The sequence below is a fragment of the Histoplasma capsulatum genome, genomic scaffold (assembly GCF_000149585.1).
Source record: "Histoplasma capsulatum NAm1 scaffold_4 genomic scaffold, whole genome shotgun sequence".
Classification (NCBI taxonomy): Eukaryota; Fungi; Ascomycota; class Eurotiomycetes; order Onygenales; family Ajellomycetaceae; genus Histoplasma; species Histoplasma mississippiense.
Genome location: NW_001813979.1, coordinates 932,288 through 948,528, shown reverse-complemented (window position 1 = coordinate 948,528; position 16,241 = coordinate 932,288). Strand labels below are relative to the sequence as shown.

Here is a 16,241-nt window from a genome sequence, read left to right as displayed (position 1 = left end):
CATCGATGTGATGTTTTTTCTCCTTTTTTCTGCCCTCTTTTATTTTGCCAAATACCACAGGTTTAAGGGTGGAATAGACGAAAAAAAAAAAAAAAAAAAAAAAAAATTATTATTAAAAAATACCAAAAAAAAAAAAAAATCCTTTTTTTTTCTTTAAGAGAAAACATTTTCATGTTTTGTTTGAAGCATGCTATAAAGCAGAACGGTTTTGTTGAACCTGAGCTTTTCTATTGTTGATGCTGATATACATACTAGTATTTACAAGCATGCTTCTCTCACTACAGAGGTTGCTTCAAAAAAAAATCCATTCAGCCAAGCTACTATCAGTGCTGCTGATCTACTAATTGGAGCAGCTTCAAATATCACGAATTAAGAAGAAATTACACCTTGCTGTCAATAGTAGAGAATGTGCTCAAAATGAATGGATCACAATTGTCATTTCTATTTTCTTTTTTTTTTGACACTTAATACAGATATCTCAGTCTATACTGTGGTTAATATAAAAAAGAGAAATTCTATATTAACATAACTGATAAACTCAGGAAGAGAACTTTTGATTTAGCTATCCTTTCAGTTGATAATACATATCCGCCACACCCTGCTAAGCTTTAGCCGCCAAGAAGTGGCGCAACTGGAGTTTTGGAATTGTGCTCGAGCAGAAATAGCGACTGCTTCTGTCCTGGGACTGCATTTCTACACCTCTCGGGCTTTTCCTGACCTTCGATTGATTGATTGACAGACTGTTGCAGCCGCCCTGATGGCAGCTATGCAGCGTACGACTTTAAAAACAGGTGTCGCTACCCTCTCCTTTGGAAATTCAGTTATCCTTGCAAGAAACTCCCAGTTGGCAGTCCGGTTTATTTCCGCAAGAATTACTTCTTTCCACTTGGAGCTTTCTTTATCCATAGTCTTCCTATCTGTATCTTACAAGCTTTCGACCCAACGAACCCTCAACAAATCACAATTTTCCTTAACTTTTATCTCTTCATTATGAGTGCATATGCTATAGTTTAATGGAGCTTGTGATTTCCTTCTCATTCAAACAATGGCTAAATTACAACACTGACTTCAGCAGTATTACAGGAGAATAAAACGACATTTAAAAGTCCAAGAGATGAAAGGCCAAGGAGTGAGGACCTGACCCATGGAGTATAAAAGGGGAAGAAAATAAGAAACAAACATTCACAAATTTTCAATAAAGATATGAAAACTGGGTTGTATAGAGGAGTGAAACAGTCTGTGTTGCGCGCCCATTAGCCAGTTGACTAGAAGAATAAAAATCCTTCTATCCTCACACCCAACAGTACCTCTCTTCACACAATACAGCGTAAGTCCACCCGCTCAAATCCTGGATCTCTCCACCTCTGAAATAGTCTAACCTAGATGGCCGACCCCTGGCGGTACAACCAGAAATGACCTTGACCATCATATCGGCACAGAATTTGGCATTGAGTTTGCCAGATCTGTTATTAGTATTGACGACGCCGACTTTGACCGGGACAAAAGGTATGGGAAAGGTTTTGAACACGTTCCTGAACCAGTATTTTTTTCCAATGTCTCCCGACCGTGTAAATTTATAGCCATTGTACTCATAGCAAAATTTCCCCGCAACATCGTATATGTTCTTTTCCTTAAGATCGTAGTTCTTTCCAACTTCACGGATGGGAGTCAGCCCATCAGCTGCCCACTTTTCCGTACGGGAGTCATAGCATCTCAACTTGGTTGCACCGCGGGCAACGAGGTCGTGCTCAGTTGTGTTGACTGAGGGAATGAGTTCATCGACATCGGTTTCTGCTTTTGGCAGAGGCCTGGAGACTGAAATGTTAGATGGAAGAGAGTAAAAAAATAAAATGTAAAAGAGGAGGGTGGCACATACCCGGGCAACGCATGGGTGCTGATAAGCATCCCAGCAAGGGTGATCAGAGTGAGAGATAGGAACTAGAGAGGAATGGTCAGCTGAGAAGTGGAAAGTTATATCAAATGTATATTTCAATTTCCATTGTTCACATACCTTCATTGCGACGCTCAATTATTTCAAGCTTAAAGGAATGAATGAATGTTCCGACTAGATCACCTGGTGGGAAAGGAGAGATCAACCACTGCAAGTTTCAAAAGTCGAAGATATTTTGACTAAAAGAATAAGGACTGAACAAGTTGAGGAACAAAAATAAGAGGCTTCTGCCATTCAATTTATATTCTCGTCATCTCTCGTTTTTGCCCCCCGGCTTATGTTTTTTTAAACTGCATTTTTGAGGTTTTTAGCTGCTGGAAGCCAGCCAGTTCTGATATAAATTCATGGGTTATTCCTCGGAAAACACGTCCCATGAAACTTAACTGGCTTAAGAGAGTATTCCCTGTACTTTCGTAGTGTCTATCTCTTGTCCGATACCGCCCCTGCTAGGCTAAATTGAAAAGATTTAATTCCGTGGGATGATCGCTGCCCTGGGTGCGGCTCGGACATTCAAGCATCAAGGTTTCGGAACTTCGACAGTTGTAGTTATAGTAGAGAGTGGCAGAGCAGGACTTTTGAGAAGCAAAGTATGATTTATGTAACGGAGTTGATCTGAAAGAATGACCTTTAAACATTGTGAATAATTGACTTAAGGTAGTTATACGCTGTGTAGGATAATTATCATTTCTGAAGCTGAGCTCCTGAGGAGGGTTCAGTCTAGGCTAGGGCTGAGTTCGTTCCTGGCACCAAGTCCCGCTAAACCCATGCATGATCTCTCTTCTAACCGCGTTTGGCGAGATCCCGCGCCAGGGTTACTCCGTCCACTAGTTTGCGTCACAAAGTGGAAAGGCACAAACATCCATCAATGTTCGGGAACCGAGCTCTACTACTAATACTCCCCGGGTCCACAACATGGCAAACCGAAGACCATCATGGTTGAAGAGCTTACTTATTAGTCAGAACATTGAAACAATGCCGAACTCGCTTCTCTCGCGCTTTACATTGTCAGCCCCCTGGATCTTCAAAACCTGTTACCAAATCGCAGGATTGATAGTTACACATGGTGTCTGTAATTTTTTAAAGAATTTAATGAAAACATTGCATTATATACAAGATAACTAGTGTTCAAATGTAGACACCACCTTCCAGAGGAAGAAATAATACTGTCATATTATTATCACTCACATATCTGCACAACCATCATGAAAACCTTTACTCTCACAATTACACTTTATAGTTGTGTGATCTCTAATATTCTTGCACTTCATACTTCACTATGATACAACCTTCGATATTCTGCTGACTTCAAGTCTTCTTGTATAAGAATCTCTTTATAAAACTCTTTATTTTGTCTTTTCTTTTTTTTTCTTAATTAAATTATTTTTTGTATCTAGAAAGTGTTAAGAACTTAGTTTATACTAAGAAAAGATCAAGTTTTTATACTTAAGTTCTCTATAAACGACTGTAACACTGTATTATATTTACAAAGAAGTTAGAGTGCTCAAAGATTTATGACTATGTATCTATAAAGCGATCAGAGTACTTTAAGAAGAATTTCTAAGTTCTCGAGAATGCCGCGCCCTTTCTATTGCAAGATCACATCTAAAAGTAAATGAAGCAAAAGAAGAACTAGTTAGCTTTGTCTCTTCCATTAGCAATTTATCGGATATCTAGGTAGCTAGCAATCTTTATCCAATAGCGATCAATCAAATATCAAGCAGAGGGTTGATTTCTCTAAGAAGATGGAACCATTTCCTCTCAGGACTTCTACGAGAATTTGATGCTGGAAGATGTAGATGATTATCTGATTGACTGATTAGATGGTGGCTGTTGATCGTTGCTCTGGTGGCTGAACATGCTGAGATAACCCTCATCCAGCAATCTCCATTGGGAGGTCGGCGCATCATTATCATCATGATCATGAGACAGACTATTCCTTTGATTTCCGGCTTGTTTCTCTCTTATCATCGAATATGTCTTTTCGCGCATACTCTGAAACCACCATTGCGTTGATATCGTTCTCGGTGGTATCTTGCAATGTTCAACTTCCAACACGATTTGCCAAACTGATAGCGTTACGTGCTTCAAGTACAAGTGGATTGATGGTGTAGAAAGGCTGGAAAGATGCCAGCCCGGTGGCTATCATCCAATACTCATTGACGATGTACTTGCAAGATATTAAGTTATTCACAAGCTAGGTTATAAGACATACTCCGCCATCTGGCTCGCACCGGATAAGCAACGGGCAGCCTATGCCGCTGTCAAAGTCGGCACTGCAGATGCACGTTCTTACGAGGCTGAAATTCTACATGCCCTGGCAGGCTCTCAACTTGGTCATCCTGGCCGGGCTATGATCCCTACAATCCAAGATCAATTTTGTCAGAAGTGATATATCATATCTCAGATTCTACTGATTACATTAACAAGGATCTTCTATTGTGACAATATCGGAAACCGGATGGATGTTCCGATAAGATATCAGCACTGCCCCTATCATATGTTCAAGCATCTTCTTTCTTATAAATACTGCCTAGATATCATGTAATTACTGGAGTTAATAGAAGAAATTCAATTATTCTTTTGATATTCAGTATTTGGGTCAATATTCGGACTTTATCTAGTTCCGACAAATTTTAACTCCAAGTTCCCAACGGACGCCATCGATGCTGCGTGACAGCCCCCAGCTCGTAACAGTGTCGCTGCAGCAAAATTCTCATGTTGCTTTGAATTGAAGCTGCAGGCGTTAGAAGAGCATGGCTGGTTTGGCAGTTGCATATACGGATGCTTAGAGGGATTCATAAGTATCTTTTAATGTGTGAGGACGTAGATATTCTGAATACCTTGGGAAATATTCTTCTTTGTCTACCATCCAGTTTCAATCAAGTTTCCACTAATCAGCTCTATGAATTTAGCGGGATGGAGACAACAGCTATCCTAGCTATGCTTCGAACAATGCTTATGTTCAAGCCGGACGAACGGGCGACGCAGAGTTGGTGATGACTTCTGACTGGATGGTGACTTGGGGACTGCCGGAATTGGAAAAACTCCTGATACTATGATCCAAAAGACTTTGCGTTTGATGACCCTTTCACGAAGAAGTCCTCAGCCTCATCTACCATTGTCGAACATGCCTCCCACATTCTGCTTCGCGCGACAAGAGAGATGGGCTGAATGATCGTAGGATGAGCGGTGCAATGTTATACTTACGGGGAAGATGATTTTTGCTCGCTTTTGTTTGCGTCCCGGTCGGATAAGAGTTTCGATTGGCTTGGTGAAGTCCTCATCCGCGCTGTGGGTAAAAATCCATTATCGTGAAGCTTAATACATGTCAACCCCCCCTCCCCCTTTCTTTCTTTCAATTCCCTTTATCAACACTCCCAAATGTATAGCGACCTCTGATCTTCAACAGCTGAAGCAACCAAAATAAGTTGATTTACGCTCATAATTATTGAATGGATGAATATAAAAAGATTGAAACTTATTGATTTGATTGATGTTAGCTAAAGTGGACCGTATCATTTGTACCAATGTCCAAGATCTCCCAAGTTCGTGGTGAAATATGTTATATATTTTCATACAGATATTACACGGCAACGATTGATACAGCACATAGCCAATCTCAACCATGTGCGACTACTCCCCAGTGGCAAAGTTATAATCAAAACAGGCCGACGCTTGACGTATAGTACATAGACTCAAATATCTCCCTCCATCTATTTACAAACCACCCTCCCCGCTCCATTGCTCCAGAGAAAATCATAACATAAAACCCAAAATACATCACCATGACCCAATAAAAATGAAAAAAAGAACAACCCCCTCTCCCACTTCTCTCTAAATACCTATCTATCCATCCATCTTACCCCTTCAAACTCTCCTCCTTAGCCAACACCCTCCCCACCCTCCCCACTTCCTCTACAACATCCTTTAACCCCTAGCCCCAACCTCCCCACCTCCAACCTTAACTCCTTTGCCCCCCTTAAACCCTACCGTCATCTCCGGCAGCTGCTTGGAGTCGCGTGGTAGGTGCGTGATGTCGATTTTGATGTGTGAAGAGGAGGCGGGTGAGGCGGTCGCAGGGTTTTGGAGGAGGGAGACGAAGAGGCGGCAGGGTTTTGAGAGGCGGCTGAAGGGGGAGAAGGTCGTGCGGAGGCTGGTTATGGTGTGGAGGGGGATGGACATTTTTTGTTCTTGTAGGCCCCTTTTTTTCGGTTTCTCTATTCCTTTTTTATTGGATATTGAGGAGTTAATTAGGGGTTGGCTTTCGTTTTTGGGGACCGCTTGGGTAGATAGAGAGGGGCTCGGAGGAGAGGTCGTTAGTTATGTATTGATATTGTGTTTGTTGGACGAAGCAGCGAAGTTGTAGGATGGCATGAAGGGGGTCGATATGGAGTATATATATGCACCTTTTCCCCCAGCGGCTTGTGGAGTTGTGTAGTACGTTTCTCTGTCTTGCAATTGAGGTGCTGTATTGTATTGAAGCTATATAACGGGCCTTTTTTTTGCTTGAACGTTCTGGGTCGCTGATTGAATGGCTCAATTGGGTTGAGAGAAAGGCGGATCGGAAATTTAAAGAGAAGGCGGATTAAACTGTACGTGGCGCAAGCGGTATATTCACAGGAAAAAGATGAGATGTCGAGGAAGTGAGTCCGTTTTTCCGTTCTCTTTCCGTTTTACCTCTATAAGATGATGGATTTGTTTTGCGATGCCACAGGCGGGTTTGAAATGCCAAGACATCAGAAGTGGTGTCTTGTTTGTAATGTTGTCAAACAAGTTGTCCGCTATTCATAGTTGCCAGATTCCACATCCAGTGAAATCTACGAATCTAGATATTTGTGCTAACCAGACCAGCTCCACGAGGCGGTAAAGAAGCATGTGAGATGGGCGAGGTTGCCATATTGTTATGTTGAACACAGTACTCTAATCCCCAGCAAAGTGCAAGCGTTGTCGCAGCAATATAACGACCTACCTACATCTACGACGAACATGATCTCCCCGGGTCTTCAAACCCGCATAAACTCCCTCTCAACAACCCACAAACAAACCACTCCCCTAATCCAACGTTTACAAAACCTACCCGTAACCTCCGGCTCCGGCGACGATGCACGTCTCGAGCTCGGTGCGGAAATCCATCTCCGCCTAAAGGAGATGGAGGAGCAGATGGAGTTGCTGCGCGTTGAGCTCGAGCAGTTGGAAACTACGCGGAATCGGAAGAGGGAAAGTGGAGCAAGGGAAGCGGAGAGGGAGAGGGTGGTGGTTGTGATTGGGAAGTTGGAGGAGGATTTGAAGAGGTGGGTATATAGCCATAATGATATTATTATTTGGAGGTTCGGTTGTGCGTAATTCCGCTGATCGGTTTACGAAAATAGTGCTCGGATACAATTTCGCAAAGCACAGTTACAGGCGAAACGAAATGCGGAGGCTGCACGGCGAAAAGAGAGACAACTGTTGTTTGCTGGGGTTGAGGGCGGAGAAGGCACGGAGCATATACGGCGAAAGGGCCGTGCTGGCCTTACGCATGATGCTTTGGTAGCCAGCGCTTCGGAGGATGTTACTGCTGCGCTGAGGCGGACGCATCAACTTATGCAAACGGAGCTGTCCAGGAGCCAGTTTGCGCAGGACACTCTAGGTTTGATCCCCCCCTCTTAATTTGTTCAGGAAGGAAGTTTATGTTGACAGATCCGCTCCAGAGCAATCTACAGCGGCGCTTAGTTCGCTCTCCGAGTCATATAGTACCCTCGACACACTCCTCGCCTCATCTCGTTCGCTCGCCGCGTCGCTGCTCCGTTCACAAAAATCAGATACATGGTACCTTGAAACTGCATTTTATTTGCTAATCGGAACCATCGTCTGGCTCGTGTTCCGGCGCATACTCTACGGGCCGCTCTGGTGGATGCTCTGGATGCCTTTGAAGCTGATGGCTCGGATAATAGTACCGATCTTCGCTGGGATGGGCTTGGCAAATTCACCGAAATCTACCCAGTTATCAGGTTCTCTCACATCGATGTCACTGGGCAATTCGGGAACTAGTTTGCTTTCAGGGACACCGCCGACAGTAATTAGCGGTGTTACGTCAAAGAGCACAGCCGAACCATCATCGTTGTCATCAGTGCATGATCAAGAGACTGGAATCCCGCATGTGGAGAACGAAAGTATAGTGGATGAAATAGAGAATATAGTTCAGAAGGAAAATGACAATAGCGAAAAGGGAACGAATGTGGATGATATATCACCCGAAGAAAGGCGGAGACAGGAGCAATTACCTCGGAATCCCAAGAAAAGGATGCATGAGGAAACGATCATGGATGAGCAAAGAAAGGACGAGCTGTGAGATTTTGGCTGTATTTGTTTATATGGCCCTAGGTAATTAGTATTATGAATTGGGGAGATATGATATATGAATTTTATTGTTCAAGTACCTTCCCATACGATTTTGTTGGGTTGGTACTTTACAAAATCGCCCTGGAAATCTAGATTGAATCGCGTTCACACGTGATCCACGCGTCGTGACCTACCTAGGTAGCTTCAGCCTTTTTCCGATGCATTATTGTATGTCAATTCATGTTCTCCAGACCTTGTACCTCTCACAATTAAATTTCCTCAACCTATATAACATCTCAGCTATTTTCACATTTGATTGATTTGATATCCCACATGGCGTCGAATTTCTTCAGCAACAAAGCTCGCGCAGCAGCTGCGGGGGCTGCTATACCTAAACCAATAGCTTCAGATAAAGAGGGTGATACCACAAGGCTGCAGCCATGGGTTGAGAAATAGTATGTCAAATCAAATTCCATGTCGAGTTAACAGCTCAATTGCTAACCATACGCGCTTCAGCCGGCCGAAAACTCTCGACGATGTCGCTTCTCAGGAACATACAGTCACAGTTCTCCAACGAACATTACAAGCTTCAAATGTATATATTTTTCTGCCCAATAACAAAAAATCCTCCATTGCAGCTCAATATGCTTACGAGTTCATATTTTGAAAAATGCCAAAGCTACCCCACATGCTCTTCTACGGCCCCCCAGGAACTGGAAAAACCTCCACAATCCTCGCCCTGGCCAAATCCCTCTACGGCCCGCAACTTTACCGTTCCCGCATCCTAGAACTTAACGCGTCCGATGAACGTGGCATCAGCATCGTGCGTGAGAAAATAAAAGACTTCGCAAGAATGCAACTATCACATCCTCCCCTTTCGGACAGCGCCTACCGCGAAAAATACCCTTGCCCGCCCTTCAAAATCATCATCCTCGACGAAGCCGATAGCATGACGCAGGATGCGCAATCGGCGCTTCGACGCACTATGGAACGATATAGTCGCATCACTCGCTTCTGTCTTGTGTGCAATTATGTCACGAGGATCATTGATCCGTTGGCGAGCCGTTGTAGTAAATTCCGCTTCAAGGCGCTGGACGGGTCGGCGGCGGGATGTAGGTTGGAGGAAATTGCGAGAATGGAGAAACTTAGGCTTGCCGATGGGTGTATTAGGACGTTGATTCGGTGCAGTGAGGGTGATTTGCGCCGGGCTATTACGTACTTGCAGAGTGCGGCGCGGCTGGTGGGGTCTACGGAGGGAACAAAGCCAGGAGGAAAGGATGAATCTGGAGATACGGAGATGGTTGATGCTGGTGAAGATGGGGTCATTACTGTGAAAACCATTGAGGAAATTGCTGGAGTTGTTCCTGATGATGTTGTCGATCGATTGATCAAGGCGCTGCAACCGAAAAAGGGCCGTTCATCGTATGAAGCTGTTTCGCAGGTGGTAACTGATATCGTGGCGGATGGTTGGAGTGCATCGCAGATGTTAACACAGGTATGTGGGTAAACTTGTATTTTTTTGTGTGTTCTAAGGTAACCCTTGACTGACGGGATGAAAAACAGCTATATCAAATCATAGTGTTCGACGACTCCATACCGGACATCCACAAAAACAGCATCGTCATGGTATTCTCCGAGTTTGATAAGCGGCTGATTGATGGAGCGGACGAACACCTCACCCTCTTAGACCTGGTGTTGAGAATATCGGAAATATTAGGGCGGCCTTCGTAACTAAAATAGTCGACCACAATGGTCACTTGCTTCTTACATACTCATAATGAAAATGCAAATTATGATCCATGATTTAATTAGCTGTGTTACATTGGAGGAATGGCAATATTGTCAGTCATGACAACGGGGCCTATATTTTTTGATATCAATCTACTTCAACTCCCCTTGACCTAGGCCGTTGTCAAGTAACTCTAAAATAGCGAATCGGCAGGTTATATTTATATAGGAGCACTGTTTTACTAGCCAGGCACTCAATCCTAACCACCCAGGCCAAAAGAACAGAAGGACGGCCAGCCGCGCCCGACATTTATATTTATCATTGTGGTGGCCGCCAATGGCTTGGGGCCTTCCGTTACATTTACTGAGTTTGGTAACTTCTCACCTCGCTTGTCGCTGTTGACGCTGAAACTGAAACGAGATCGCTTCTGCGCCATTCAATCCCGTGCTGCACACTATCAATACGATTGAGGCTGTCCTTATTGAATTGAAAACCTTCCTAGAAACATTAATCCCTAGGAACAATGGTGGATGCGCCTAAATACCTCACGGGCGATCCTGCGGGCATCCAAGAATTTCTTAATAAGTTTGATGTAAGTAAGATGCGCCTGATACTGTTGGTTGCTCGGCCTTCCGCTTCCGAAATTTGCTGCGAATATTTGTAAGAAGACTCAATTCTTCAAAGGCATATACTGAATTGCCCTTCTACAGGTCTTTCTCTTTGACTGCGATGGTCTGTAACCCCTCCACATATCCCGCCCCGCAACCCCGCAGCATTACCCATGGCTGAATTCCACCCAAATGCAGTCCACACACTGAGAAGACAAGTTGATATCTAGGCGTATTATGGTCAGGAGACATTACATTTGAGGGGACGGTTGAGACATTGGAGATGTTAAGGCAGAAAGGTGTGTAATCAGATGTGTGTGTATGCCCGGACACATACGGTTTTCCACCATGTCGAATCGCACGGGATTTCCCAAAGGAGATAGGAATATTTAATAACAGACGGACAAAACTTCGTTGGAAAGTAATTAGGAAAGCAGATTATCTTCGTTACCAACAATAGCACCAAGTCTCGCGCGGATTATAAAAAGAAACTGGAGAGCCTGGGAATACCGGCTGATATCGTATGCAACTTGAAATCCCTCCTCCCTTCTCTTCTGACAGATGCGATACATAATTTCTAACTACCTACAGGAAGAAATCTTCACTTCCTCCTACAGCGCCTCAATCTACATTTCCCGCATCCTCACCCTGCCCCAGAATAAACAGAAAGTCTTCGTCCTTGGTGAAACGGGCATCGAACAAGAACTCAACGCTGAAAACGTCCCCTTCATTGGCGGCACAGATCCCACCTACAGACGCGACATATCGCCACACGACTTCGGCCAGATCGCCACCGGCGATCCCTCCATTATCGACCCGGAAGTCGGCGTCGTGCTGGCCGGCCTCGATTTCCACATAAACTACCTGAAACTGGCGCTTGCGTACCACTACTTGCGGCGCGGAGCGGTATTCCTTGCGACCAATACTGATGTCACACTTCCCAATGCTGGCTCCTTTTTTCCTGGCGCGGGGACAATAAGTGCACCGCTTATAAGGATGTTGGGTGGTAAGGAGCCTGTTGCGCTGGGGAAACCTAGCCAGGCTATGATGGATGCGATTGAGGGGAAGTTTAAACTGCAGAGGCACAGGGCGTGTATGGTTGGTGATCGGTTGGATACGGATATTAGGTTTGGAATCGAGGGTGGTTTGGGGGGCACTTTAGCGGTTTTGACTGGAGTGAATACCAAGGTAGATTTTACGACGGGACCGTTGAGACCGACGGCCTATGTGGATGGGTTGAAAGACCTGCTTGAAGCTGCGTAGCGTTGGTGAGGTTGAGATTTATTTTGCTTTCAAGGTATGATAAACCTCGATACACTCATGGTTTAATCAGATCTGTTCTATTTAGATACGGGTAAGGCAAAGGCACATATAGACCAGCAATAGATTAGAATATTATGTTCTGGACACTGGTTGTTACCTCTAAATTTATTTCATGGATTGAAACAGTTTCTATGAATATTATGTTATACACTCTAGTCGGGTATAAACCAGGTATTTCAGGATCTATCCATCATATAGATTTTGAGCTTCCAGAGCCAAGATATTATGGAGACGGTTGCCCGTTGACCTGGCCGATAAAACACTGCAGGGTGCTGAAATATATCGGCATGGTGGCGGAGAGTTTCGACTTGTTCTTTTGTCAGGAGAGTCGTGAGATCGAATACTGGGACTAACGAGCCTGTGGCAGGCAAAGCAATGTATCTCGGGAGCTCGGGGGATGTCTGGCCCGATTCCGAATGAACTCCTAGAACATTACTGGAGTTTGGAAACATTGACTCATCCGTCGACCCTGCTATGGAGGTAGAAGGTATTTTGGGAATATCTTCACCAACTACAGAACCTTCTCCCGATGAAGATTTGAGACCGTCCACCTCACCTGTCCTTCTCAATATTAACACCGCTCCCCAGGCTGCATGCTCCAAACCCCCCAATTTCTGCAAACTTCCCCCCAGCCCCTCTTCTCCAATAATATCCGTCCTCGTGTCTAAAACCGTCCAACCCCCAGAGATTTCCCCCAAGGGCCGTAACCTCTTCGCCTTCTTGAGCCATGCCAAGACCCGCTCCCTCAACCGTGCTAAAAAAAATTCTGGCATGTCCTTTCGAAAAACATAAGACATTTTCCGCGGCAAAGGCCCCTTGGGAACTTTCCAATTGTTAGAGATAAGGCGACCGGGCTGGGACCCTTTCATCTTAGAGATCGCACCCAATAGCTCTTCGTCATTCGTCATGTAGAAGTTAGGAAAGCTGGATCGTGGAGGTGGAGATGGTAGTCCAGGGTCCACCTCGGAAACATTCTTCAGGCTCACTCTCTGAAGTTCCTCTTTAACCAAGTCAACAGGCATGAGCCATAGATTCTGTGTCTCTGGGTGCTGAACCAGGCCCCAGCTCCCCAGCAGTTTTTCTGGTACCCGGGCTCCAGTCGCAGCGCACATGCGCACGGGGCTTGCTAACAGCTGTGCCCATGGGTTGTACTTTAGGCGATCAATATCTTGTTCGTTGGCGCGTTGTTTTAGTTTTTGCGCCCTTTGTTCTAGTCTTGTAACAATGGGGGATTTGGGGAGGAAATTAGAAAATCGCGTATGGGTTTCTGGTATGTCTTCCGGCTGTCTGGACAGGTTTGATATGCTGTTTTCTCTTTCACTCGGGATAGACGCGCCAGGCGATTGCGTAACTTGTGGTTTACTTTTCAATTCTTCAGCGAGTACGGAAAGTTCGGTTCGCAGGGCCTCAAGTTTCGAGAGCTCCTCAATTCTTAGTCGTCTTGTATTCCCACGTCGTTTTTTCTGGTTAGGATTTGGTTTCGGGAACTGGCAGCCAGAGCCTGTCATGAAGCTCCGTTGCGCAGGAAGGCTGGCAGTAACTTCAACGGCCAGGCGATGGAAGGCTTTTAGACGCCATGATGCATATGAAACGTGGCGGTATGGACATCTTGTAGTCATCGCTCGAGCTGTCCAGTCGCTGTAGAGGCAACTGGGTCTTTATGTTTGTTGTTATCGGCATTTCTACTGTTGGGCGGAAGCAGTTCAAAAACGCAGCTGACAGAGTCGGCGGGCTTGGCATCGATGCATTCAACCTCGACACACTAACTATCCTACGCCTCTACCTAATTTATCCTGTATATAGCAAGGTTCACAATGAACTCCTTTAGATGGCTAAATCCATCAGCCCGGCAGATATTCCGCCTCACGATGAGGAATTACTCCAGCAGACCAAGTCTAACTCCGCCGCGAGGATGGACACCCACTCCCTTTGTGACTGAAACCGTGGTAAGTTTCCAAATATTTTCGACCGCGGAACAAGGCTATGAAGGCTAACTGATCAGGGAGGTGGTTGGCATACATGTACGCATTGAGCGCTTCTGGCAATTTTAATCTCCATCGGAGGAAAAGGAGCGCTGACAATATACCCATAAACAGATGATATCTTCTCCCGACTTTTGAAGGCATGTTGTATCACCTTCATTCAAGTAATAGCGGCGAGAAGCGCCTTACAGAACGCTAATGATATATATAGGAGCGCATAGTCTGCCTCAATGGCGAAGTAGACGAAAGTCTCTCTGCTTCCATCGTCGCCCAACTGCTATTCCTCGAAGCAGACAACCCGGAAAAGCCAATCCATCTCTACATAAATTCGCCCGGGGGATCTGTAACGGCAGGTTCGCACAGCCTAGACATTAACATATAATACATATGTCCCATTAGCCTGACAATTTCAATGCCTTTCTTCTACCTAGGCCTTGCCGTCTACGACACAATGACCTACATCTCCGCCCCCGTCAGCACTATCTGCGTTGGCCAAGCAGCGTCCATGGGCTCACTCCTCCTCTGCGGCGGCCACCCCGGCAAACGATACTGCCTCCCTCACTCCTCCGTAATGGTTCACCAGCCCTCTGGCGGCTACTTCGGGCAAGCGACAGACATCGCCATTCATGCCAAGGAGATTCTCCGCGTCCGCCGCCAACTCAACGAGATCTATAAGATGCATTTGACGAAGGAGATGTCGCTGGATGAGATTGAGAAATGGATGGAGAGGGATTATTTCATGGGGGCGCGGGAGGCGTTGGAGATGGGGATTGTGGATGAGATTTTGGATCGGAGGATAAAGCCCAAGACGGATGATGGGGGGAACAGTGGCGGTGGCAAGGAATAGGGGAGTTCATAGGACTTAGTTTGTACGTTTTTGATTGTTTGTATGAATATGTTTGTGTGGTAATGCCTATTCCCTTCCCGCTCTCTACTTCGAGATGGAATTATGTGACTTCTGAAATTTCCACCTCATTGATTCGTTTCTGTCTCTGACAGTAGTTACATATCAAGGCGGCGCAACGCAATTCGGGCTCTATATGTACAGTATGACCTGGGGAAAAGGATTATGCGATACATATTTGGCAAAGAAGTAGGAATAAAAGTATGAATATAGAAAAGTCAAAAATACACTTCGTTAATAAAAATTGAGGATAAAAGGATGAGTATGTCCAACGCCAACGCCTTAGAATGTCTAAAGAAATCATGTCCTAAATGTATGGTGTATAATGATATGGGATTTCACGAAATAGCGCGCAGCTGAAATCGAAAGCGTCGTTGCAGGAAGGGTACCACTATGCCGTTCTGAGTCGATGAAGTGGGTTGAGAACCAGTTGATCGACTGGAGTTCGTTGGCGAGACATTGTGCCACTGATCCCGAATGGTTTGAAGGATATTTATATCCGCAATGGCCGTCTGAGCTGATAGGAAATGGTCACGAGGATGTCTGTCCCTGGCCAGCATGGAATTTCCACGTTCATACTCGAATTCAAACAGCCTAGCATTGCTATCATCCGCCGAAGCTCGTCCGGGGAATGACAGGTCCTGCATTTCCATATGTTCTGCAGTGGCTTGATCGTTCATTCTTGCTAGGTGATCGGGAGCGACACCTCGTTCTTCGGAATCGTGGTCTTGTAGATTTGGAGGACGGTTTGCCGCATCTGTTGGCCTCGCAAGGAGTTTCGTTTTTTCCTTCTCCAGAATGACACAAAGCATGACAAGTTGCATCGAGAGAATGAGCATGTCGAGGAGGAATAAGTGGAATTTAGAAATGGGACCTTTTTGCCCGATGAAGTCAATAAATAAGCCACCATGTAGATAGCCTCGAGACACCTCGCCAGCCGTAGGAGTAGATGATACGTAGTGGAGGAATATGCACAATATATTGCTCGCAAAAACAGCTACGATGGAGGGTTCGTTCGTTGATGATTCGGATAATGGCCCAGCCTTGGGTGTGAAAAAGATGAATTGGACTATGGCGCGGATAGCGAAATGGAAGATTGAGCAGCTATTTGCGAATTAAACACATCAGCACCAGGTAGTTTTGAAATAATAATCATAGAGGAGAAAATGGTGACTTACTCCATATAATAAACTGCAGACAGCTCGCAATAGATCAACATATCCAAGTCGCGCAACAACCTCTCGAGCATGACCATCTTCGAGCTTGCATAAACAGCCCTCCGGTAGGACCTCCCTGACACCTCGGGCCGATCTCTGTCTCCGTCGTCATCGCGGGGGTCATAGGGAATGTTCGAGACGTCGGCGATGTACTGCGCATCTCGAAAGACATCTGGCGTGGTCATAGAGGGGACATGGGGCCTCCT

General features: G+C 45.3%; 7 protein-coding genes across 7 annotated transcripts; 4 read left to right on the top strand and 3 right to left on the bottom strand.

Annotated features, from left to right (window-relative positions):
• Positions 1–1,291: 1,291 nt before the first annotated feature.
• On the bottom strand, positions 1,292–2,017 carry HCAG_04306 (predicted protein; the record flags this gene model as incomplete). The annotated part of the gene is made up of 3 exons (XM_001540416.1): positions 1,292–1,808; positions 1,877–1,938; positions 2,012–2,017. The coding sequence occupies 3 exons, from the start codon at positions 2,015–2,017 to the stop codon at positions 1,292–1,294; spliced, it is 585 nt and encodes a 194-aa protein (XP_001540466.1).
• Positions 2,018–6,937: 4,920 nt separating this feature from the next.
• Positions 6,938–7,600, top strand: HCAG_04305 (conserved hypothetical protein; the record flags this gene model as incomplete). The annotated part of the gene is made up of 2 exons (XM_001540415.1): positions 6,938–7,242; positions 7,321–7,600. 2 exons carry the CDS (start codon positions 6,938–6,940, stop codon positions 7,598–7,600), a joined length of 585 nt encoding a protein of 194 aa, XP_001540465.1.
• Positions 7,601–8,942: 1,342 nt separating this feature from the next.
• On the top strand, positions 8,943–9,926 carry HCAG_04304 (activator 1 37 kDa subunit; the record flags this gene model as incomplete). Its single annotated transcript, XM_001540414.1, has 3 exons — positions 8,943–9,293; positions 9,498–9,767; positions 9,852–9,926. 3 exons carry the CDS (start codon positions 8,943–8,945, stop codon positions 9,924–9,926), a joined length of 696 nt encoding a protein of 231 aa, XP_001540464.1.
• Positions 9,927–10,524: 598 nt separating this feature from the next.
• Positions 10,525–11,872, top strand: HCAG_04303 (conserved hypothetical protein; the record flags this gene model as incomplete). The annotated part of the gene is made up of 5 exons (XM_001540413.1): positions 10,525–10,593; positions 10,712–10,733; positions 10,840–10,908; positions 11,039–11,130; positions 11,201–11,872. 5 exons carry the CDS (start codon positions 10,525–10,527, stop codon positions 11,870–11,872), a joined length of 924 nt encoding a protein of 307 aa, XP_001540463.1.
• A 612-nt stretch (positions 11,873–12,484) lies between these two features.
• Positions 12,485–13,440, bottom strand: HCAG_04302 (predicted protein; the record flags this gene model as incomplete). Its single annotated transcript, XM_001540412.1, has 2 exons — positions 12,485–12,747; positions 12,816–13,440. The coding sequence occupies 2 exons, from the start codon at positions 13,438–13,440 to the stop codon at positions 12,485–12,487; spliced, it is 888 nt and encodes a 295-aa protein (XP_001540462.1).
• A 360-nt stretch (positions 13,441–13,800) lies between these two features.
• Positions 13,801–14,761, top strand: HCAG_04301 (ATP-dependent Clp protease proteolytic subunit; the record flags this gene model as incomplete). Its single annotated transcript, XM_001540411.1, has 3 exons — positions 13,801–13,878; positions 14,126–14,267; positions 14,346–14,761. 3 exons carry the CDS (start codon positions 13,801–13,803, stop codon positions 14,759–14,761), a joined length of 636 nt encoding a protein of 211 aa, XP_001540461.1.
• Positions 14,762–15,156: 395 nt separating this feature from the next.
• On the bottom strand, positions 15,157–16,220 carry HCAG_04300 (predicted protein; the record flags this gene model as incomplete). The annotated part of the gene is made up of 2 exons (XM_001540410.1): positions 15,157–15,922; positions 15,997–16,220. The coding sequence occupies 2 exons, from the start codon at positions 16,218–16,220 to the stop codon at positions 15,157–15,159; spliced, it is 990 nt and encodes a 329-aa protein (XP_001540460.1).
• Positions 16,221–16,241: the final 21 nt, after the last annotated feature.